Here is a 24536-nt window from a genome sequence, read left to right as displayed (position 1 = left end):
GGAAACGCTGGCACAAAACTGCCCTACCTGGCGCTGCCTCATCCACAAAAGCTTTCAAGCTTACAAAGCAAGGTGTATTGCTGAAGCACAACTTAAGCGTGAGCTGCACAAGTCCAGCGTCACCAACGCAACAACTACAGTGTCTACACAAGTCTGCCCAATATGTGCCAGGACATTCCATGCCCGAATTGGCCTGATCAGTCATCTTCAGACACACTGCAAACAGCCTCAAAATGACTAATGGTGTCAAGGTCCTTATCGATGATGATGGATGAACAACATACAAAAGAAACTGTTGCTAATAGAGATAAACTGTAATAATGTTCTAAATACATTGGTGTATTGATATTAAATACGGCGCAATATTGAGATCATTTTAACTTAACCATTGTGTCATCCTGCATCTACATAGAGGGGATGGAGTTGAAGAATGGGGAGTTGGGGCATGCTCAGCTTCTTCCGCTCCCCTTCCCACCCTCACTGAACAACTCAAGCTGCCTCCTTCCCCACCACTGAACACTGCCGTACCTCTTAACTTTCCCCCGACCCCAGGGCACATGAAGTCTGAGGAACTGAAATGTAATCACACCAGAAGAAAGGTTTGGGAAGAAGTGCTATTACATCTCAGCAGATAGGATGAAAGTAATAGAATATGCGGATCATCAAAACACGTAACATTGATGTCAAGTGTATGAAAAGATCAAATCAAACACTGTTGAAAGTTGGCGGTATAGTGGTATTGTCACTGGACTAGCATTCCAGAGCTCCAGGTTCATGCTGTGGGGACATGGGTCCAAATCCCACTATAATAGTTAATGGAACTTAAATTCAACTTGTAATATAAAGCTAGTCTCAGTATTGGTGACCAGGAAACTATCATTGATTGGAGTAAAAACCCATCTGGTTTACAAATGTCTTTTGGAAAAATTAGTCTGCCTCCTTACTTGAATCGCTCAAATATTTTATCCTTACTCAGAAGTTGATATGCTGGATGCTGCTGAAGTGACTGTCAGTTGATACTGAAGATTTTCAGTGGCACAGCGGTTAGCACGGCTACCTCACAGCGGTAGAAACCAGGGTTCAATTCCAGCCTTGGGTGACTGCCTGCCTGGAGTTTGCACATTCTCCCTGTCCCTGTGTGGATTTCCTCTGGGTCCCTCCCACAATCCAAAGACATGCAGATTATGTGGATTGGTCATGGTAAATTGCCATTTAGTGTCTCAAGATTTGTAGGTCAGGGAATTAAATATGTGGGGTTAAGGAATAAGATCTGGGTAAGATATCTGTTGTTGAGTTGATATAGACTCAATGGGCCAAATGGCCTGCTTCTGCAATGTAGGGATTCTGTTCTATTCTATAAAAATCAAAGGTTTGATTTGAAATAATTTGCAGGTATGTGTGTTTCAGTTACTGTAAATAGGTTAAATTTCTCAAACAAGTACAGTTTCCCTCATTACCTACAGCGATGTTCACTTTTTTGTATTAAGGTTTGTCTAATTCCTTTCATGTTGTATCATTCTACAGTGGAAATCATTTACCTGGTTTCTTGCTACAGGTATTCCATTCAGACACACTGGCCAGAATTCTCCGATCTCTCCTTTGCTCCGCTACCAGCGAGAATGGAGAATTTGGTGCTCAGCCAAGTCCCAGTTCACTGCAGTGGGACTGGAGAATCCCAACTGCAGAAGTAGTCAGAAAATTCCAGCCGCAGTGAGGTTGAGTGAGGGATAGGCCACAGCTCACAAGGAAGATTGAAATGTTAAACTGCGCCAGATTACATCTACTCAAATGAGATTGTTTGGAAAGCGGAAAGCAATTTTAGAAATACAAGCAAAAACGTTGGTCAAATGAGGGCTTGCTGAAAGCGTTTCATTTTAAAGATGGCACTGAGCTTGTATCCAATACATTCACCTTAACAACAGCTCAACCATGAAGCAAAAAGGCAATTGTTTTACTCCCATCTCAAGTCAAACATATCTCCAGGCTTGATCTTATGGCAGTAAGCTCTCCATGAGATTAACTCTGTGCACATTAAACAAAATGCCTTCGGGACAACATTAACCTATTAGACTAGCTCCGCTGTTTTCTGTTATAGCAATAAAACTGCACAACTGTGTGATAGTATATGAATAAAGATTAAATGAAATCAAAGCAGCTCTTAGTGACTTTAAGCAAACTTGCTGGGAAACAAAACTAGCTAAATTATATTTCATCATAGAATAAAACATAGAGTCCCTGCAGTGCAGAAGGAGGCCATTTGGCCCATCAAGTCTACACCGACAACAATCCCCTCATGCCCCATCCCCATAATCCCACATATTTACCCTGTTAACGCCCTTGACGCTAAGTGGGCAATTTAGCATGGCCAATCCACCTAACCCACATATCTTTGGAGTCTGGGAGGAAACCGGAGCACCCAGAAGAAGCTCACGCAGGCACAGGGAGAATGTGTGGACTCCACACAAGACAGTCATCCCCAAGACCAGAATCAAACCTGGGCCCTGATATTGTTAGGCACCAGTGCTAACCATTGTGCCGCCATGCTGCCCATATATTACACACATTAAATTATATTTGAAGATGTTTCTGAAGTGCTGGGCTAAGAAATACAAGTTGATATTTGACACTTTGATGATTTGGATGTTGTTTAACGTCCAAATTAGCAACTAATAACTAAGGTAGAAGGCTGGATTTAACATTCAATATAGTCAGGTCAGGGGGTAGACTTTTAAAATTCTTCAATTCAACCCACCTCCTATCGACCCAATTCCAGGTTAAGGATAGGACAAGAATTAACCCACTCCCCGGAAGCCATTTGAATATTTTAATGAGGCTAGCAGCTCCTTTGTACAGTTCAGCTGTGGTCTACTGTGTTTCCCAGGCTACAGTAACCTGGCAACTTAAAGGGCAGCCTTGGGAACTAAGCTTTATGGCACTGCTTGTGGGCTAGGAATTACACAATTCTCCTCTTATAAGTTGTGCAGCCAAGGGCCACTTCCAGTGCACTGTTTTTTAAACTAGTATAAAAGGTTGCAGAAACCAGAATGGCACTGAATGCAATTTGTGCTCAAAATCTCACAACCTTTACGTCGATTATGGTAACATCAGGAGAACTGCACCGTAAAAATGCAATGCATTCACAATCACTGTGTTTCAAAGACCCCATCTGAAATAGTATGTGTAATTCTATCACCTAATCGCAAGATGATATTGCCATTGAGAGAATACAGAGGCAAATACTGATGATCCCAGCTTTCAGGAAAGTATTGACAATGTGAAGAGAGGATGGAGGTACATCACTGAATGTTTCAAGTGGAAGTGCTTGCCTATGAAGAAGAGGGGAGGCAATGGCATAGCAATCCAGGGGTCCAGGATAATGCTCTGGGGACCCGGGCTCAAATGAAATTTGAATTCAATAAAATATCTAAAATTTAAAATCTACTAATGACCATGAAACCATTGTCAATTGTTGGAAAAATCCATCTCGTTCACTGATGTTCTTCAGGGAAGGAAATTTGCTGTCCTTACCTGGTCTGATCTGCATGTGAATCCAGACCCACAGCAATATGGTTGACTCTTACATGACCTTTGAAATGGAGGGCAGTTAGGGATGGGCAATAAATGCTGGCCCAACCAGTGACACCCACATTCCATTAAAAAAAAATTATTCAGAGCTGGTGCTGTTCCTGCTACCAAGTTACGGTGGAACATCGTTTTTTTGTCAATTGCTAGGACAGTTTCTACCACAGAACATGGACTGCAGAGGTCACCACCATCTTCTCAAGGGCAACTAGGGATGGGCAATAAATGCCAGCCAGCCACCGATACTCATGAAATTTAAAAAAAAGTAGAAATATACCATTGTTGTTGATCTTGAGCTACTATAAAGGGGTGGGCCATTTGTCAAATTGCTGGTGGTCAGGTGGATGATACATCGATTGCAAGCATTAATAGATGTACTAAAGGTACTATACCTTGCATTATTCTGCTGCTAAGTTCAATTTGTCTTTTTCTCCTGATGGGTGCAAAGTCAAAAGGCCTGAGATGAATGAATTTAAGTTTTGCTCGGCAAAGAGGGCCTTAGCTTGAAAATACCTTGACATTGTGTAGCTTGTGATGATCGTCTACTTCTGACTTTTTCATACACTTTTGGCACTTCTAAGCATGGTATCTGAAATTTGATTCATGAATTTGCAGGTCACAACAAAACAGGAGACAGCACAACTAATAAAGGCCAATGAAATTCAAAAGAATTTGGATTATTCATATCAGGACCAAAATCATTCTGGATGAATGAAGAATTGTTATGGGTGCAAAGGAACAAAAAAGGAAATATCAGCTAAGTGGATAAATGCCAATCAGGATAAGTCCTGGTATAATGGACAGAACTAGAAAAGCATCAGCACAGTGCTAAACTGCAGGAAAAATATCAAATGAAGTATTGAATTGAAGAGACGTTGGATTGAATGCAAATCAGGAGAAGCTGTATTGCTGCTTTGCAAGAATGTTTCAAAGACCCCATCTGGAATACTGTGTGCAATTCTATTACCTAATCACAAGGCATTATTGGGAGGATACAGAGGCAAGCTTTGATGATTCCAGCTTTCGAGGAAGTATTGAGATTGTGAAAAATGGATGGAGGTGCGCTGTTGAAGACTTCAAGATTATTAAGGGAATTGGCAACACCGATTCGGGAGAATTGTTCAGTATGGTGAAGGGAAATACAAACTTTAAAAATTAGGAACATAGGGAACTATTTTTTCTGACAAAGTTTTTTGCCAAAATGGTGAAGAGGGTAATCTTTCCTCCTTTTCTACAAATGTGAATGGGTGCATTGAACATATCCTGCTGTTCAGAATCCTGATCCATATGTTATAGCATTTTATTGGGCCATTAAGGTACAGGCTACATTCTCATCAATTTTTACAGATGCACGATAGAAAGCATCCTTTCTGAATGTATCACATCTTGATATGGCTCCTGCTCTGACCAAGACTGCCAGAAACTACAAAGGGTTGTGAACGTAATTCAGTCCATCAGGCATACCAGCCTTGCATCCATTGATTCCATCTAACCTTCCTGCTACCTCAGAAAAGCACCCCAGATATACTGTCTTCCACCTTCTTCCATTGGGAAAGAGATACAAAAATCTGAGATCACGTACCAACCGATTAAAGAACAGCTTCTCTCCTGCTGCCATCAGACTTCTGAATGGACCGACCTCTATTAAGCTGATCTTTCTCTACATCCTAGCTATGACTGTAACACTATATTCTGCGTGCTCTCCTCTCCTTCTCCCCTATGTACTCCATGAACAGTATGTTTTGTCTGTATAGCACGCAAGAAACAATACTTTTCACCTTATTCCAACATGTGATAATAAATCAAATCAGGGTACATTGGCATCTTGTAACTGTCGTACAACACTGATGCAGCTTTGAGGAGCCAGTAGATGGAACTCCCAATGTGTGCAATTCATAACTAAGCATCAAGCAATCTGACTAGTTATCATTAAAAACAATCATACAAATTAGTCTGGTATCACAGTACTGAATCACATACAGGTGTAAAAACATATGCTTCCATGTCTGTGTTTTACCCACAGAACCGACATTAAAGTTTTTGTTAGGATTGACTTGTTTTCTTATTTTAATGATTTATTCAGTTGTTTCGACCATATGACAGCTTGACGTTGATCAATTTTTATTTCAGCATTAAGGTTGTGAAATTTGTTACCCAATTCCAAAAATTGTTCAACCAGTCAGTAACATTCATTAAAGGGAAATAGCTTGTTGCATTTATATGTTGGCAATGTACAAGAACTTATCAAAATTAATCAATAGTTTTACTCCTGGCAAAGATGTGGAGATATATTTTCATGACTTATGTTTGCATGTGACGCTAAGAAATTTCATTTTAGCCAAATATCTTGAGACTTCCTGAAGATCCAAACGATGTTGAGAAATCATTGATTTTGAAGATAAGCTTTGCAAAGATTAATGTACAAATCACTAACATGCAAATATTCATGGACTTGCTTTAGTTCAAACATCTATTGGATTACTTCAGATATTAATCATTTTTTTCATTGCATGAATACTTAACATATTTTTAGTTTTTATATTAACCTATTTAATACAAAATGTAATACAACCTCTTAAGCACTCATATGCTAATTCATTTTAAGTAAATGTCTCAAAACAATTTTTTAAAATTGTATTGATCAGATTAAGAAATACAACATTCAAATTTATGTGCATCATTCTTGTGTAAAACGAGTTCCAGACCAATGTCATTAAGGCAGCAAAATGTCCTAGGGCACGTTATAGTTGGTGGTCATCAAAGCAGATTTGTAGAAACCCTACAGTGCAGAAAGAGGCTATTTGGCTCATTGAGCATGTACCGACAACAATCCCAGCTAGGCCCTATCCCCGCAACCCCATGTATTTACTCTACTAACCCCCCAGACACTAATGGTCAATTTAGCATGGCCAATCCACCTAAACTACATACCTTTGAACTGTGGGAGAAGATTGGAGCACCCAGAGGAAATTAACGCAGGCTCAGGGAGAATTCCACACAGACAGTGGCTCGAGGCCAGAACTGAACACAGATCCCTGGTGTAGACAAAACAATAAACATGCTGGGTGGGAGTTTGAGCCTGTACTCTCCATCTGCGAGATTGCTGGTGGGGGCTCAAGGTTCAGCAAAACCCAGAAATCGTGAATCTTGCCAGTGAGATAATGGGCGTAAACCTGATTCAATACACTGTAATAAATTTTAGTCTGATTAAACACCCCCTTCCATATTTTACTCCCTCACAAGATTTCCATACCTCACTGCCACTTCAATAAGCTTTACAACACGTGCACCCACATATGAATCTGTCGAGTGGATCGCCCTGGGGGCACAAAAGTCAGTGAGAAGTCTCACAACACCAGATTAAAGTCCAACAGGTTTATTTGGTAGCAAATGCTTTCGGAGCACTGCTCCTTCCTCAGGTGATTCACTGCCAGAGGCAGTGCCAGGGGAGAGCCCCAGGGGAAGCCTCGCATGCGGGGACCCATCTATTTGTGGCGATAGGGACAGGATGGGAGCAGTGACAGAGCGTGATGTGGATGCGGAGGATGATAGGCGGGGTTTGCCGGGGAGGGGGGGGGGGGGGGGGGGGGGCGGAGGGGAGATGGGTGAAGCCGGTGCTGATCCATGGCAGAGATGGGGAATGGGGAGGCTATAGACACCTCAATGGTGAACTGAGGGAGGTGGGGTTGGAGAGATGAATATTTGTTTCCATCATTGGGATGCCCTTCCCAGCTCTAAGAGCCCCCACCGAGCCCACATTGACTCTTTATTCTGAAGTTAAAAGGGACAAAGTGGCAAATTGTCCCGTTCTGCCCATCACGGGAAACATAGCAGGCAAGGGACAGACCATGGATATGTCCAGTAAGCTCCAGCGGGATTTTCCAGTTTCGGGCCTAGTGCAACTGAAAAATCCCGTCCATGGTATGAAGAGAAAACTGGCCGGTGGAGTGGAGAGTTCCACACCAGTTTTCTCACCAGAACAAACACTCAGCCAAATTCTCATCAGATTCCATTCACAGAAGCTATATTTGTAATCTCATGTATGTCACATTTTTCTCAGATAAAATGAAGTCACCCATTTTCTTCACAGCAGTTCCTTTGCCAAATAAGAGACTGAGTAACTTTACCACTAACAGTCCACTTTCTTTAAGAGCAACATGCTGTCTTCCAGAGGCTGATTTTGGATAACATTTAGAATTCCTTCAGATCAATCTTGCTAGCATCATTTATATGGAACTCTCCAACTAAAAGAAACATCAAAGCTGAAATCGAAACACGTAGAAAATGATCTGTTTACAAATAAGAGGTAAAAGTTTTACAATACCTGTACACTTTTTAACGTGACTCCCACGTTTAAACCCATGTCGACTCAGTTTACACTTGAAATTTGCTTCCCAAAACTCTGCAAACCAGATGTTTCTTCTGTTATTCTCCAGGGTCCGACTCTTGAAGTATCTGTCAAACCCTACAAAAAGGAGCATTTGATAATCATTCACACTGTTAATAGTTATGGACTATTTTTCATCCAGAAGTGATGAATGATCTCTTACTGCAAGTAAAATCAATTATTGGCATGTCCAATGAAAAAATTGATGATGTTATGATGCAATTAGGATGACATCGATGACCCACGATGACCATGTCGCTGTTTAAGCTTGTGTACATTCACTCAAATTTGGTATCAGTAATTGATGACATCTTGAATTGTTTCCCTTACCAATTTTCTCTCCTCACATTTTTTGTCAGAGGACACTAGTTCAGCAGTGGCATTCACTCCCTCAAGCACTAGAACCTCTCCAGTCCTCTGCCTATATCATCATTCTCTAGAAGTAGTCCGTTACCTGTGGCCAGATGTTTTAGATGGAGTGGTTTCAAACTCCACCACCCAAAGAGTCAACAAGGAACTCATCCCGCATGGGACTGCAGCGCTTGATGGGTTATTTTACCATCATGTGGAGATGCCAGCGTTGGACTGGGGTAAACACTGTAAGAAGTCTCATTACACCAGGTTAAAGTGATCTTCAATTTGGTGTTGTGAGACTTCTTACTGTGTTATTTTGCAGGCAGGAATCAGCTTGTTTTCAATAATTTCCCACTTCAGGGCCTCAATTTGGTTGCGGACAGTGGACCAGTCTAGGCCTCGCTTGTCCGACCATTAAATTGCAAACAGGTCAGAGAGGGCAGAAAGACTGTGGTTAGGCCAGCTGGAGAATTTGATGATATCCCGCAGCCAGCCCAAACACCTATCAGTGAGGCACAGACTGAAAGTCTCTCAGGTCCATCTATTCACTGAAATCATTTACAGTATGCCCTAATAACATTCTGGCTAGCCTCGCATCATCTAATGGAATTTAATTGGTACGATCAATAATTGATAAAGTTTGAAGTTTATTTATTAATGTCACAAGTAGGCATACATTAACACTGCAATGAAGTTACTGTGAAAATCCCCTAATCGTCACACTGCCTATTCCAGTGTACACTGAGGGATAATTTAGCATAACCAATGCACCTAATCAACACATCTTTCAGAGTGTGGGAGAAAACTGGAGCACCCAGAGGAAACCCACGCAGACACAGGAAGAATGTGCAGATTCTGCACAGTGATCCAAGCCGGGAATCGAATGCTGGTCCCTGGCGCTGTAAGGCAGCAGTACTAACCACAATGCCACTGTACTATTGCCAGAAGTTCAAAAACGTAAATTGAAAAAGCCTGCGTAATGTAAAACTATGCATTAACTTAATTATTAGGTTTCTGTCTCAGCTTTGTGCTGTTAACTAAAACTGAGAATTCACACTTCTAAACATCTAGATTGTGTGCTTACATAGGCCCGCAATAATGACACTGAATATTCCTGCACATTTTTCCCAGTCCACATTTCTTCCCTCAAAGCCTCACAAATATTCAAGACTGTTGTGTAGATGACCCAAGTATAAACTAAGTTGGCAGAGATTACTTTAATTCTCATCTGTTAAATAACTTCAAATCCTTACCATTTGATAATCAGGTATACTTCATACTCAGCAAAGTGTCTGTGGTATACTTCAGATTAAAGTGAATCAAAGTGATTTCAGTGTCAGAACATTTTCTGCATAACCATGCCGTATTCATTCCTGCTGCATTCCCTAAGTCTGACAAACAGATGTGTATAACACAGGATTCCCTCTGGCTTCCAGGCATGAATAGTGCCATTCTGACCAGTATGATCTAATGAAATTTAATTCTTATTGCCAATAAATGATTTTGCCTGAAGCTCAATAGCGTAAAATAAAAAAGATTGTGGAATACAAAACTGCATTATAATTTAACTGTCAGGTTCAAGTGTGAAAGAGGACTAATTTGAGTGGTTCCTAAGGCAAAAAAAATCCACCACAGTATGTATTCCAATACCATGAATATTAGATTAGCCTCTGTCCATATGTGAACACTATCCCTAATTACACACACTACGGAAATACTTCATTGATGTAACAAGCCGGAATCTGATGGACAATAATTCAACAGTGACAGCAAATTTCAAGGAAGCAGTCAACAGAACCATTTTAGGCTTTAACTGTTAATGCTTTGTTAGTTCTAGCTATCAAATTTCACATTTTTCTGCTAATCTGTTAAATTCAATAGCACCAGTCTGCATTTGTGTAGTGCCTTTAATGTAGAAAAATAATCCATTGGACCTCACGGAAGGATAATCGTAAGAAAAGCACAGCCAAGTGAATTGGCCTTGCCATCTTGAAATAAGTGTTTTTTTTCCCTTTTCTTCAAGAGTGACGTGGTAGCACAGTGGTTAGTACTGCTGCCTCGCAGCGTCAGGGACCCAGGTTCAACTCCAGTCTTGGGTGACTGTCTGTGCGGAGTTTGCATGTTCTCTGTATGTCTATGTGAGTTCCCTCTGAGTGTTCCAGTATGCTCCCAAGTCCAAAGATGTGTAGGTTGGGTTGATTGGCCTTACTGTCAGGGGGATTAGCAGGGTAAATATGTGGGATAATGGGGATAAGGTCTGGGTAGGATTGTTGTCAGTACAGGTTTAATGGGCTAAATGGCCTCCTTTTGCAGTCTAGGAATTCTATGATTCTAAGAGGATTACATGACTGCTGACGGGCAAGCACATGCAGAATAATGAGATCTAACTTTGGCCTGATTGTATGAGCAGGATTTTTTTTTATTCTTCTTAGTTGTACATTTAAATTGATCTTTGAGGACCTCTGGCAGAAACAACACATGGCAAGGGCACAAAGAATGATTGTAAACCTCTGTGTCTCTATGACTGCTGGAGATGCTGTGGCAATAGTTGGATACCTAAGAGAAATCCCACTGAGCTGGACAAAAGAAAGGGCTATGGAGCAAGATGACCAGGTCATTCATGGCAAATGCTGGGAGGATAAGAAGGGATAATGCACAGTTATCACAGTCAAAGCGAACATCATTAGGTTGGTTTTATTGCCATGTTTAGGATGGAATCATGATTGGAGAAATTCAAACACGCAGCTGTGGGGAAGATGGGCATGGATAGAATCCTATAGTGCAGAAGAAAGCCATTCAGCCCATCGAGTCTGCATCGACCACAAACCCACCCAGGCCTTAATCCCCACAACCCTATGCAATTATCTTAGCCAATCGCCCTAACACTAAGGACAATTTAGCATGGCCAATTGATCTAACCAGACTATGGGTGAAACTGGAGCACTCAGGGGAAACCCGTGCAGACACAGGAAGAATGTGCAAAGTTCACATAGACAGTGACCCAAGCCAGGAATCAAACCTAGGTCCCTGGCCCTGTAAGGCAGTAGTGCAAACCACTGTGCCATCGAAAGAATTAATGTGTTCCAAACTTCTGGTGAGGAGAAGAAGTTAAGAGATAAGTTGGAGATGTACCTGCAAACTGACAGGTCGAGGATGTTTTGAGAAGGGGATGATAGCAACAGTTTTGAAGTGGATGTGAGGGGCCCAGTACCCTAGAAGCGATTACTGTGTGCATTGTTAATCAGCTTGGGAAAAAGTTGGAAACTGGATCATAAGCGATATATCATGAATCATATCACAGAATCCCTACAGTGCAGATCAGCCTCTTAACTGTCCTTGGGGAGGCCATTCCTAGTGTATGCCTTCCGCAAAATGGCATCTTGCAGCAAACACAAAGCAAGCCAGCAAGGGCTCCATCTTGGCCACCTCACAGGCTCCACAGCACCTAAAGGTGCCAGCCTGCACTGACAACAATTCCACCCAGTCCCTATCCCCGCAACTCCATGTATTTATCCTACTAAACCCCCTAAGGAGCAATTTACCACGGCCAACCAACCTAACCTACACATCTTTGGACAGTGGCAGGAAACCGGAGCACCCGGAGGAAACCCACGCAGACACTGGGAGAATGTGCACACTCCATACTGACAGTCACCCGAGGCTGGAATTGAACCCGGGTTCCTGGTGCTAAGAAGCAGCAGTATAAAAACAGAGTTAAGAGATGGGCCAATTTCAAGACTAACCAGATCCAATGGAAATAACTTTACTGATTATTTGATAAAATTCACCTTTCCAAAATATACAAGTGGTTAAGAAGCATAAAATCTTGTCGGAAATGAATTAAATGTATTTTTCTGTTCCCTTTAGTTGTTTCTTATCCACATGAAAGTAAAGGTACTTCAGTACTGGGAAATTAATGTTTTCCCATTCAGTAACAGCACTCAACTGTGCCATAACTGGGGATAGTATATACAAATGAGTCTTTACTCTACCCAAAAAACTTACCTTAATGAGGCTCACAAAAGCACCATTTGTTACACTTGCGTGACATTTCATTTCACACAGCAATTATCCCTGAGATATATTGCTTGTTTTGTGGTGCTATTTGGAAAAATAACAGATCCTGTTTTACAATAGGATCTGATATTAACTATTTGAAAGCAAATGGGTTACAAACAAATTAGACCCTTGTAGTTTTTGTCGATTGATAATGACAAGTTGCATTTTCTCATGAATTTAACAATTTAACCAACTGTAAAAAAAATCATGCTCAATCAAATTTAATTCTTTATTTTCCTAACATTAATGAATGTTACGCCACTTGCACAGTGGCACAATGGTTAGCACCAAGGACTCAGCACAAAGGACTCGGTTTCTATTCCTGCTTGGGTCATTGTCTGTGCGGAGTCTGCATGTTCTTCCCATGGCTATTGGATTTCCTCCGAGTGCTTTGGTTTCCTCCCACAGTCTGAATTATGTACATTCGCCATGCTAAATTCTCCAGTGTGCCAGAGTGTGACAACTCGGGGATTTTTACAGTAACTTCATTGCAGTGTTAATGTATGCCTAATTGTGACATTAACAAATGAACTTAAACTTTTATTAAAAGTCACACTGTCCTGAGTCTGATATTACAAGAAGACTTGTGTCAATATATTCATGTGATTTTGTACACCTTGCAAGGTTTCCATATATACTGAACATTTACACATTGCGCATCCAAGCAAACTTACTAACCAATCCAGTTACATTTTCCTCTAGATCATTTATGTATGTTACAAACAGCAAAAGTCCCAGCACTGATCCCTGAGGAACACCACATATCACAGCCCTCCATTCAGAAACACATCCTTCCACTGCTGGATAATGCTGGATGTAAGGCTTACATTTAGCCTGTTCACTACAATGTAGCCATTCCATTTGTATCATCACCCGAATGACACAAAGGTTGATGGATTTGCGGATAGCGATGAGGACCATCAGGGGATACAGTAAGATATAGATCAGTTGGAGACTTGGGCAGAGAGATGGCAGATGGAATTTAATCCGGACAAATGTGAGGTAATGCATTTTGGAAGGTTTAATACAGATAGGAAATATACAGTAAATGGCAGACACCTTAAGAGTATTGATAGACAAAGGGATCTGGGTGCACAGGTACACAGGTCACTGAAAATAGCAAAGCAGGTGGAGAAGATAGTCAAGAAGGCATATGGCATGCTTGCCTTCATCGGATAGGGGTTTTGAGTTTAAAAATTGGCAAGTCATGTTGCAGCTTTATAGAATCTTAGTTAGGCCGCACTTGGAATATAGTGTTCAATTCTGGTCGCCACACAACCAGAAGGATGTGGAGGCTTTGGAGAGGGTATGGAAAAGATTTACCAGAATGTTGCCTGGTATGGAGGACATTAGCTCTGAAAAGAGGTTGGAGAAACTTGGTTTGTTCTCACTAGAGCGACGGAAGTTGAAGGGAGACCTGATAAAAGTATACAAGATTATGAAAGGCATGGACAGAGTGGATAGTCAAAAGCTTTTTCCCAGGGTGGAAGAGTTAATTACTAGGTGGCACAGGTTTAAGGTGTGAGGGGCAAGGTTTAAAGGAGATGTATGAGGCGGATCTTTTACAAGAGAATAGTGGATGCCTGGAACTTGTTGTTGGGGGAGGAAGTGGAAGCGGATACAGTGGTGACTCTTAAGGGGTGTCTTGACAAGTATATGATTAGGATGTAATAGAGGGATAAGGTCGCTGGAAGGGTAGTGGGTTTTAGTTACACTGGGTGGCATGGTTGGTGCAGGCTTGGAAGCCAAAGGGTCTGTTCCTGTGCTGTAATTTTTATTGTTCTTTATTATTGTGGGTTTGAGATCGGAGTATAGAAGAAGGAAACTCTGCCCTTGACCATCTACAGATCCTTATAAAGGTCAATCAATCAGCAAGGCACTTGTCTGGTCAGTCCCATCAAGAGATATTGGGGATTCTTTTTGATGGCACCTTTAGATGCTGAAAAATGTGGTGGCCAAGATGGAGCCTTTACTGATTCACCCTGTGTTTACCGCAAGATTCCATCTTGCTAAAGCAATTTAAGCATGCACTAGGAATGGCCTCTCCAAGGACCATTACCTCTTATATTGCCAGCTAGCACTTAATAAAAGCTGCAAGGCATTTTGGTGGCTAGTGTGTGAACTAATAGCCTCTCCTATTAGTGATCAGTTGACAGAAGGTAAACTAATTATTGCTGAAGATTTTGAATGCTACTAAAGATATACTCACATGTACTGTCCACGTACTGCTGGGAGATTCAAGAACACTCTGGAAACACAGCAGGAAACTTTCTTGGACATTTTGTCAAGATTTCCCCAACACTTCTTCCAGTAATTCACTGAGAATTGCATCTAAAATAATAACTGCTCTGCTATCCTACCTTATTGGACGCCTTACAGGAGCCACCGGGATAAAGGGAGAGCTTGACAATGATTATCTTCAGAGGTGTACCCTTTCATCTGTAGGAGGAATGGAGGCAGAATCTGAGGCCAGCAGAACAGCACCAGTTGCTGGAGGAGGAAGGGAGAGGAAGGGTAGAGTACTGCGTGAACTCATTCCTCCCTCCACAGACAGAAAATCCCTCGCTTTCCTCATCCACCAGAATCACTAGCGCTGCATCTGAAAACCTGGTCTAAGATCTGAGATCCAACGCCGGCATCTCCACATCTGAGAACCTGGGCAGCCTCTCATTTAGTCCCAGAGCATTCTGAAACCTTTCACTGTGTGTCTGCCAGCAAACATTCAGTGGAATAGGTACATGTAAGCCACATAGACCATTCCATGCCAATTGTTTCTAATTAGCACGTGGGTGCCAATCCTGCTGTTGTCTCTGTTCTAGGCAGGTGCAAATTATGTCAATAAGCAATTAGAACCAAAATTGCAGGCTAAAACCAGACTGTTAAACACGTATGTCTTAACAGCACAGCACCCACTTAGCACCTTCTCTCCACCTTTCATAAAAAAAGCCTACTGCATTTATTGCTTTCTTCTCTTTCAGAAATAATGAGGGCTTTCTACATTTGCTTAATCATGTCCCAACCAAGTCTGATACAGTAAGTATGCGATAGAATTGAGCTATACAGGGACTCCTGCCTACAATGAGACCACAACAAAAAATAATGTTTTAAGGTATTTTTCTTAGCAGGCAACAAGTGGAAGAGGAATGTGCCAGATTTTACTTAATATCATAGCCATACAGACATAACAGTCTTTCTAGCTTAATCAAAAATAGCATAGAATCATAGAATCCCTAAAGTGCAGAAGAGGCCATTCAACCCATCGAACCTGCACCGACAGTAATCCCACCCAGGTCCTAACCCTGTTAACCCATGTATTTAGAACATAAGAACCAGGGGCAGGAGTAGACCATCTGGCTCCTCGAGCCTGCTCCGCCATTCAAAAAGATCATGGCTGATCTTTTTGTGGACTCAGCTTCACTTCCCGCCTGCTCCCTAATCCTAATTTAGTCGGGTAAATTAGGATTTACCCTGCTAATATCCCTGACACTAAGGGACAACTTAGCAAGGTCTGTAACCTGCACATCGTTGGACTACGGAAGGAAACTGGAGCATTCAGAGGAAACCTACGCAGACACAGCGAGAACGTGTAAACTCCACACAGACTGAGGCTGGAATTGAATCCAGGTTCCTGGCACTGTGAGGCAGCAGTGCTAACCCACAGTGCCACTGTGCCAACCTGACATGTATAATTGCACAGGGCATTTTCTATTCTTCATCAGCTTGTGCTGCAGCATAGAAACTAAGACAACATCTTTGGTTTCAGTTCAAAGTCTTGTCACCAATGTTTAGGTGACATTTTGTAGTCAGCAGTCTTGCCTTCATTTTTGTGGTACATGCAATTTTGAACCCTGGGGCGGCACGGTAGCACAGTGGTTAGCACTGCTGCTTCACAGCTCCAGGGACCTAGGTTCGATTCCTGGCTCGGATCACTGTCTGTGTGGAGTTTGCACATGCTCCTCGTGTCTGTGTGAGTTTCCTCCCACAGTCCAAAGATGTGCGGGTTAGGTTGATTGGCCATGTTAAAATTACCCCTTAGTGTCCTGAGATGCTTAGGTTAGAGGAATTAGCAGGTAAAATATGTAGGGATATGGGGGTACGGCCTGGGTGGGATTGTGGTCGGTGCAGACTCGATGGGCCGAAGGGTCTCTTTCTGCAGTGTAGGGTTCTATGATTCTATGAAACAGTTAGTCATCGATTTGATTTGATAGGCATTTCTGCAGCAGGAATAAAAATTTACCCATTAAAGCTGCTGGCTCACACTATTCGGGCAGTCAACTGACAGGGATAGTGTAGCTTTGCGGCTTAGTAAAGATTGGTAGCTTTCACTGAATTCAATAATAAATGGATAAAGTTTCATTCCACTAGAGGATACTGCCTCGTGCCTCTAGCAGCAAGTGAACAGCAATGTGTGAACATGTCTGGTATACCTTTAATACTAAGATACTGTTTGCTGTTAGGAGGGGGCTGTTCGGTCAAATGCTGGCCACTACAATGCCATGCAGCCCAATGCGCATCATTGGCGATTTGAGTGAAAATCAACCCTGTAGTGAACCGCGGGAGAGGAGCGTAACAAACAATGCTTCAACTCCTTTTACTCACAAGATGGTGTACTTTCACTGAACTCAGGCATTTCAGCTTTACAGCCTACCTCTATGGTGGCACAGTGGTTAGCACTGATGCCTCACAGTGCCAGGGACCCGGGTTCCATTCTCAACTTAGGTCACTGTCCGTGCGGTGTCTGCATGTGTTCCCCATGTCTGCGTGGGTTTCCTCCGAGTGCTCTGGTTTCCTCTCACAGTCCAAAAGATTAGATGCATTGGCCATGCTAAATTCTCCGTCAATGTACCCGAACAAGCACTGGAGTGTGGCGACTAGGGGATTTTCACAGTAACTTCACTGCAGTGTTCATGTAAGTCTACTTGTGACACTAATAAATAAACTAAACTTTACAGTATTAAAAATCCATCCAAAATCTGTCCTTAAACTGTCCAAGCAGTTTGCTGCCTTATATTCTGTCTTCTCAAATGTTTCAACTCACGGTTATCGGAAATTTAATCGCACATGCCTTCTACAAGTTTATTGAAGTTATGAATCATTGTGTCCTATTAGCCAATACCTAATAATACCCGAGTTCAGCAGAAATTGTTCAAATTTCTTGCATTCTGGAATCTTACACTCACATGGGAGAAGATTCCCAATGCATGGAGTTTGCCAGGATTCTGATACACAGGATTAAAACACCGAATTGTTCAGCAAAGGGATCAGAGACCCCAAGATACATTATGAAGTTAGACTAGACCCCATTTGCTATTTTTGGCATTGTGAGGATATGATGGTTTCACTCCAGGTGTGATTCTACTGACACATTGGGAAGCTTTTATTGAAACAAACTTTATTTTAACAACATAGTTTAACTACAACAAATTAATTAGCTTAACATTTAAACTATACTTAAACATGGCACAATACAATTCTTAACTTAAAATTTATGCAGAGAAACATTTTTGACCACAAGCCCATAAGGCAATGGTCTGCACATAATGTCCCAGAGACCCTACGGGAAAGGGAGATGATGTATCCTGTTGGATGGTTCCCTGAGAAGAAGGCTGAAATCATTTGGCAGGGTACCTCATCACCAGAATCTTCAGAAAAGCACCAAGACCTAACCTGACTGATGGTGAGGAAGGCCTTCCCCATCAAATTCTTCATACAAGCCTGGAAGATGCTAAGATGGCAGGATCATGCAACAAAATACTGCACTTGGTTTTACAATTTGTTTCATCCTGAACAGAGAAGGATGGCAACATTTCGAATGTGAGATTCATTTATTTCACTTAAATTACAAAACTGCTCTCCAATTTCAAAGCTGGTGGGGCTGTACCTGGCCTGGCCTTCAACCCTAGGGAGTGTCCCACAGAGAATCTCCCTCCACTACAAGGCCTGTATCCTGCTCTCCAGAACATAAGACCTTGGAGCAGGAGTAGGTCATCTGGCCCTTCGAGCCTGCTCCGCCATTCAATAAGATCATGGCTGATCTTTTCATGGACTCAGCTCCACTTACCCGCCTGCTCACCATAACCCTTAATTCCTTTACTGTTCAAAAATTTATCTATCCTTGCGTTAAAAACGTTCAATGAGGTAACCTCAACTCTTCACTGGACAGGGAATTCCACAGGTTCACAACCCTTTGGGTGAAGAGATTCCTCCTCAACTCAGTCCCAAAACTGCTCCCCCTTATTTTGAGGCCATGCCCTTTAGTTCCAATTTCACACATCAGTGGAAACAACTTTGTTGCTTCTATCTTACCTATTCCCTTCATAATCTTATATGTTTCCATAAGATCTCCCCTCATTCTTCTGAATTTCAATGAGTAAAGTCCCAGTCTACTCAGCCTCTCCTCATAAATTAACTCTCTCAATTCTGGAATCTACCTAGTGAATCTCCTCTATGGAGTGAACCTAGTGAAACGCCAGCTACAACATTAAAGCATTCCGGTCATTATGTCACTAGGCTTCCCTTCCACTTAAAACACCATTGAATGCTAAATATCAATAAATGAACCTTACATTAGAAATGTTGCTGAACTTCCCTGTTTGGTATGAAAAAAGTGAAAAACTAAGTGCAGCATTTCATTTTATGTCTCTGCCATCTTTGGCCTTCTTTCCTTCTCTAACAGTGGAGACTGACCAATCCAATTTCCAAACTCCAGCTTTTATTGCATGTTGCACAAAGCAGGACCACACATCTTTTAACTCTTCCTCTCCCAATCTCACTTGATGCTCACGTTAGCATCCATACGCTAGGCTCTTGCTCACATTCAACATTCACTGTCACTCGTTCCACATGAACTCACTCAGTGCTCGTTCACTCCTGATCACTGTCTCTCTTTCTCCTCCTGTTTTATTCTCACCTTGTTAATGATAGTCTTCACCCACTCCAATGTTTCAACAGCGGCATCCCCAAATATTCAGGGGCCAGAGGCCTCATGAAATCAGATAATTTAAATTTGAAAAACTGTATTTGCTAAATTAAAGTTTATTTATTAGTGTCACAGGTAGGCTTACATGAACACTGCAATGAAGTTACTGTGAAAATCCCCATGTCACCTGTTTAGGTACACTGAGGAAGAATTTAACATGGCCAATGCACTGAATCAGCATGTCTTTTGGGCTAATTAATTTCGTAAAATGCAAGTTCATTTCTAAGTGCACGGTGATTTTTTTCTGACACCTTCCATTTGCCTCTCCTCACAGATTGTGCGCTCTGCTTTATTTGAGATTGAATGTCGTGCCGAGGATGTTTGATGTTGTGGTTGATTGAGAAAATAAAACAAAGTGGCTGGAGAGAGAAAAAGCTTCAATGAATTCAACAAAAGGTTTGCCCAACTGTAAATTCTGTATTATCCTTAAAGTGTTCAGTTTGTTGAACTGCTCTAGCCAGGAGAAAAAAAAACTTCAGCCCAGGCTACAACATCCATTCTGTGAGGGAAATGGAAAACGAATCGATTGTATCGCACATTAACCTGGCATTGTTAACAATTCAATTTCGTGAAAGAATAAAAGTCACTTTGAACTTTAAATTGGAATGTAAGTGTTATATGACTCTAGGCAAGCTACAGAGTTTGGTGTCAGGAGCAGAAAGCTGGTAGACTTGTCTCCATGAGCCATATGATAAGTTTCAAGAGAAATTAATAAGTGTCTTCAAGCAACATTAGGCATTGCAGCTGGGAATAGTAAGAAAGAGGCACAGGCTGACTTTGGCATGATAGTCACATTGCATCTGCTGTTAGCATTGGAGAGAAAACTGCAAGGAGAATTCAATACTTTTTATTTTTTTCACGGGGACAGCAAGAACTATTTTGTTTGGGGAAAAGGAGGAGACAGAGGACTGTGATGCTGTTGTGTGAGAAGGCATAGATGTTTACGGCACGGAAACAGGCCTTTCAGCCCAACAGTTTTTACCACTATGCTCGTCCCAATTGCCTGAATTTGGCCCAATTCCCTCTTTATCTAACTTACCTATGTAACTGTCTAAACACTTTTTAAAAGACAAATTTGCACCCGCCTTTACTACTGCCTCTGGGAACTTGTTCCAGACACTCTCCGCCCTCTGGATGAAAAAATTGCCCCTCTGGACCCTTTTTATTTCTCTTATCTCACCGTAAGCCTATGCCCTCTAATTTGAGATTCCCCTGCCTTTGGGAAAAGATGTTGACTATCTATCTTATCTATGCCCTTCATTATATTGTAGACCTCTATAAGATCACCCCTAAGCCTCCTACGCTCCAGAGAAAAAGTCAGAGACTCTGCTTTCCATTTAGGTATTGGTCAAATCCTACTAAAACATCTAAACCCATTTGCGAAGAAATCACTGGAAAGAACGTAAGCAAGGCACAATCCTACATTTACAAACTTGCAGTAGAGAGTGTAAAAAAATCTGCTGCAAGTCTACATTGCAAGGAACAGCAGTTTATTGCAACAACTTCCTTCAGGACATGGAGAAAAGATTATTCACAATGACATTTTCAAATGGATGCTAGCTAATCTTCAATCTCAAGGATAGATTGGGGGCAGCAAATGTTGATTAAATAGCCAAAAGTACCATTCACGTCACAAATCAATGCGAGAGGTCTACAAGAAGTGGACAGATTCTATTTCAAATTGTTGTTTCCCTGTTTATGCACGCCACCTACCTCAGTCAATAAGAAAACACAACATCTGCTGAATGGGCTTAACAAACAAGTAAATGCCACTTTCTCTCGAAAGTTAAATTCCCGATAATTAAATGGGGCAACCTAACGGTTCCCAACCTTTTCAGTAACACAGCACACTCCAATGAGACAAAGAAACCCACTTTTCTTCAGCCGAATCAATTGCTCTTAGGTGTCACATTTACTTACATTGGTTACATGTGGGTTGCTCCAAGTAGCATTTGGGCCCAGTGTGAATAGCAGCACTGGAAGCGCTGGATCGGGACTTGGTGGCCTGCTGGCAATTGTATCAACATGCCAAATCACCAGGTAGGGGAGTGCTCATTCCTTCTGCTGGCTGGCGATTGCAAGTTAGCCACTATCTTTGCCATCCTGGCAGGTGGGACGGATGCTGGGTTCACCGTTGTCTTTGCTGGGGCTGGACCTGGTTGAATTGCCGGCCTCCCGCTGGACAATCCTCTCTTTCTGCATCGCTTCCTGTGCCAATCTGATCATTTTGTCCTCAGTCCGGTGCCAGATGTGGTATCTTCTTGCACCTGGTGCATCTGGATACAGACCTTGGCCTGTATTGAAAGCTATAACTTAATTTTAGCCCTGGTGGGGTGTGGAGCAGTTCGGTATAGCCTCTGCCAAACAGCTGATCCTGTTGCAGTGTCACTTCCCGGATCAGAATATCCATCTCGTCCATGTTGAAGTTGAATTTGTCAGCAAAATGCTTCCTCCTGAGCCACATGTCAATAGCTGATCATTGCTGATGCACAACTTCTGCTCAGAAAGTGGGGGTGGGAACCCCCATTTGTATAGTTTTAAAAAAGACACAGACACACCCACATAGGAAACAGCCTCTTTGACAAACTGGGAGCTTACGATGGAGACAAGGTTGCAATTTGTGCTGAAATGGGATATCACGTGGGCCCTTGACACAAGAGAAAGACGCACAGGCACACACGCGCATGCAAACACTTTACAATGCAAACCTGGCCAATCATGTATCACAGTGTGCTCTTGACTCGTGAATATCATGACTAATCAGGGAGAGAGAGAGAGAGAAACATATCTCCCAACATGTGTACAGGGATAACCTGCATCAAACATTGGTCAGGCAGTCAATTACCAGAACGTGTAACTGCATGAGTGAAAATAAATTACACCAGGAACCTCCTGCCGGTGCAACTTTCATTGCCTCCTGGTCGGCTGGGGCTAGAAATCGATTATTTATAAAAGATTGAAAGATAAAGAGATTCCTCCTAATTCTTCAAGAACTCATGCAATTGCAGACATACAAAAAATAACTTTGCAATAAAAACTCATCCTAAAGCTTCAAACAACATTGTCGGGCTAACCCCCTCTGATTCACTTCACTTCATATTGCCTATTTACTACACAAATATGCTCCAATTAAGGAAGCCCTCCTCACAATTGCAAAGGAGCATAAACATACCTGTAGTCATTGGCGAAGTTGTCTACGAACTGAAGAGTTCAAGTAGTCAGGATTACTTTAGACTTAATGTGGGTGTGTCTACATGTAGGAAATTAGCTTAGCTGACCTCAAACACTCATGCCTGCGAATACAATAGGCATGGGTGTTGTTATTCTCTTGCAAATAAAAACATGATAACTTTTTTTTGTGATGAACTCATTTTGTATGATAACTAAGGTGCTTCCAGTTGAATGTCTGAAATTCTCATTACTTCAGATGCCATTGCGGAATTTAGACTATGTTTACCTATTACCCATTTTAACTTTTCTGACATTTGAATATACTTGTACTTTGAGTGAAATTCTCTCTAGGTCAGAAAACAGCATACCAAGGCTTGCATCAACATTCTGATTTGCAATGTTAAATTCTGAACTGACGTTACCTGCAAGAGTGTCTCAAAACCTTGAAGGATAATTTGAAAATTATTTCTTAGTGATGCACATTTGTTAGGAATAGTGTGAGGAACAATGTATAGCCAACTGAGGAAGCACATACCACTGACTCAAGAACAGCTTCTTCCCTACTGCTATCAGACTTTTGAATGGACCTACCTTCCATTAAGTTGATCTTTCTCTGCACAGCTATGACTGTAATACTACACTCTGCACGCTCCTTTCCTTCTCTATGTATGGTATGTTTTCTCTGTATAGCACACAAGAAATAAAACTTTTCACTGTATACATGTGACAATAATAAATCAGATCAATTTCTCCGGATGCCTGCTAGTTTTGTTACTGGACAAATCTCATCTCATTATTCCTCTAGTGTTTCCAAGAGAAGAAGTTAAACATGCAGTATAGTTGTTTGCATGATCATGGGGAAATGTCACTATACCAGATTACATTGCATATAAAATACAAAACATTTTGCATTTTGCAATATTTCAGGTAACATTCAACAATATTTTGAAAGGAAGCCAATTAGAGAAATAGATCTTTGAAAGTTTTCCAATTCATTGAAAACATAGAATCATAGGATCCCTACAGTGCAGAAAGAGGCCACTTGGCCCATCGAGCCTGCACTGAGAACAATCCCACCTGGTCCTATCCCCATAACCCCACATATTTATTCTGCCAGTCCCTCTGGCACTAATGGGCAATTTATCATGGCCAATCAACCTAACCTGCACATCTTTGGAGTGTGGGATGAAACCGGAATACCTGGAGGAAACCCATGCAGACATGGGGAGAACATGCAAACTCAACACAGACAGTAACCTGAGTCCAAAATCAAACGTAGGTCCCTTGGCGCTGTGAGGCAGCAGTGCTAACCACTTTGCCACCATGCTGCCAATGCGCGCTCCCAGCTCCTTCACTTACATGTTTAATTAACTTGTCATTTCCTCAAAATTCTCGAAACAATTACTGCATAAGAGTGACTCCAGTACTGATTTCCTCAAGTGGGGTTTGGATTCTGCTTCACTGCCATGGCACACTTCTCACGGTGCAACGTCACACCAGTTGCAAACCACTGGGTTAGACAATTGAGAATGACATTTGGGCGTAGTTTTCGAGTGGACCATGATCATCCTTAAGCAAAGAAGCAAGAAACAATGGCTGAAATTTTCTTGTTTCATCTGCCGCAAAAATCATCACAGGCGAGACAAAAAGTTTGGCAGACTATTTAAAGGTCCAAGAATTTCTGGTCTTGGGGCGTGCACAGCTGGAGAATCCTGCACAATATATTTATGATGAGCAGATCAAAAAGCTTCCATTCACTCATTGAATCAAGATTTATCCAGGCCAAACAAGAAATTACTGAAATATGTTTTAATATGCGCCCTATACAGAAGTAATTACTAGTCTGATTGATGGTCAAAAATTATAATTTGAGAGGAAGAAGTTTGAAATAACTTAAAAGCCTGATTTGAGTGCAAGTGGAATCCTGTCAATTCTTTGGATCAGGTAGTGAGAAAAGGGGCAGAATTAATTCTAACAGGATTCTGTGCCATATTTCAGCTGCAG

The 24536-nt window shown here is 41.7% G+C and overlaps 1 protein-coding gene across 1 annotated transcript in view; it reads right to left on the bottom strand.

Moving 5' to 3' along the window:
• The window catches only part of LOC145357026 (metabotropic glutamate receptor 4-like), a 1215873-nt gene that overhangs the window by 607318 nt on the left and 584019 nt on the right, over positions 1-24536 (bottom strand). The window contains exon 6 of the mRNA XM_080210073.1: positions 7907-8047. Coding sequence (XP_080066199.1) covers positions 7907-8047 — 141 coding nt within the window. The remainder of the gene's footprint in view (positions 1-7906; positions 8048-24536) is intronic.

Source organism: Carcharhinus amblyrhynchos, chromosome 22, assembly GCF_965287045.1.
Source record: "Carcharhinus amblyrhynchos chromosome 22, sCarAmb.v2.hapA, whole genome shotgun sequence".
Classification (NCBI taxonomy): Eukaryota; Metazoa; Chordata; class Chondrichthyes; order Carcharhiniformes; family Carcharhinidae; genus Carcharhinus; species Carcharhinus amblyrhynchos.
The sequence above is the reverse complement of the archived record's forward strand: the minus strand, read 5'-3'. Positions and strand labels throughout refer to the sequence as shown.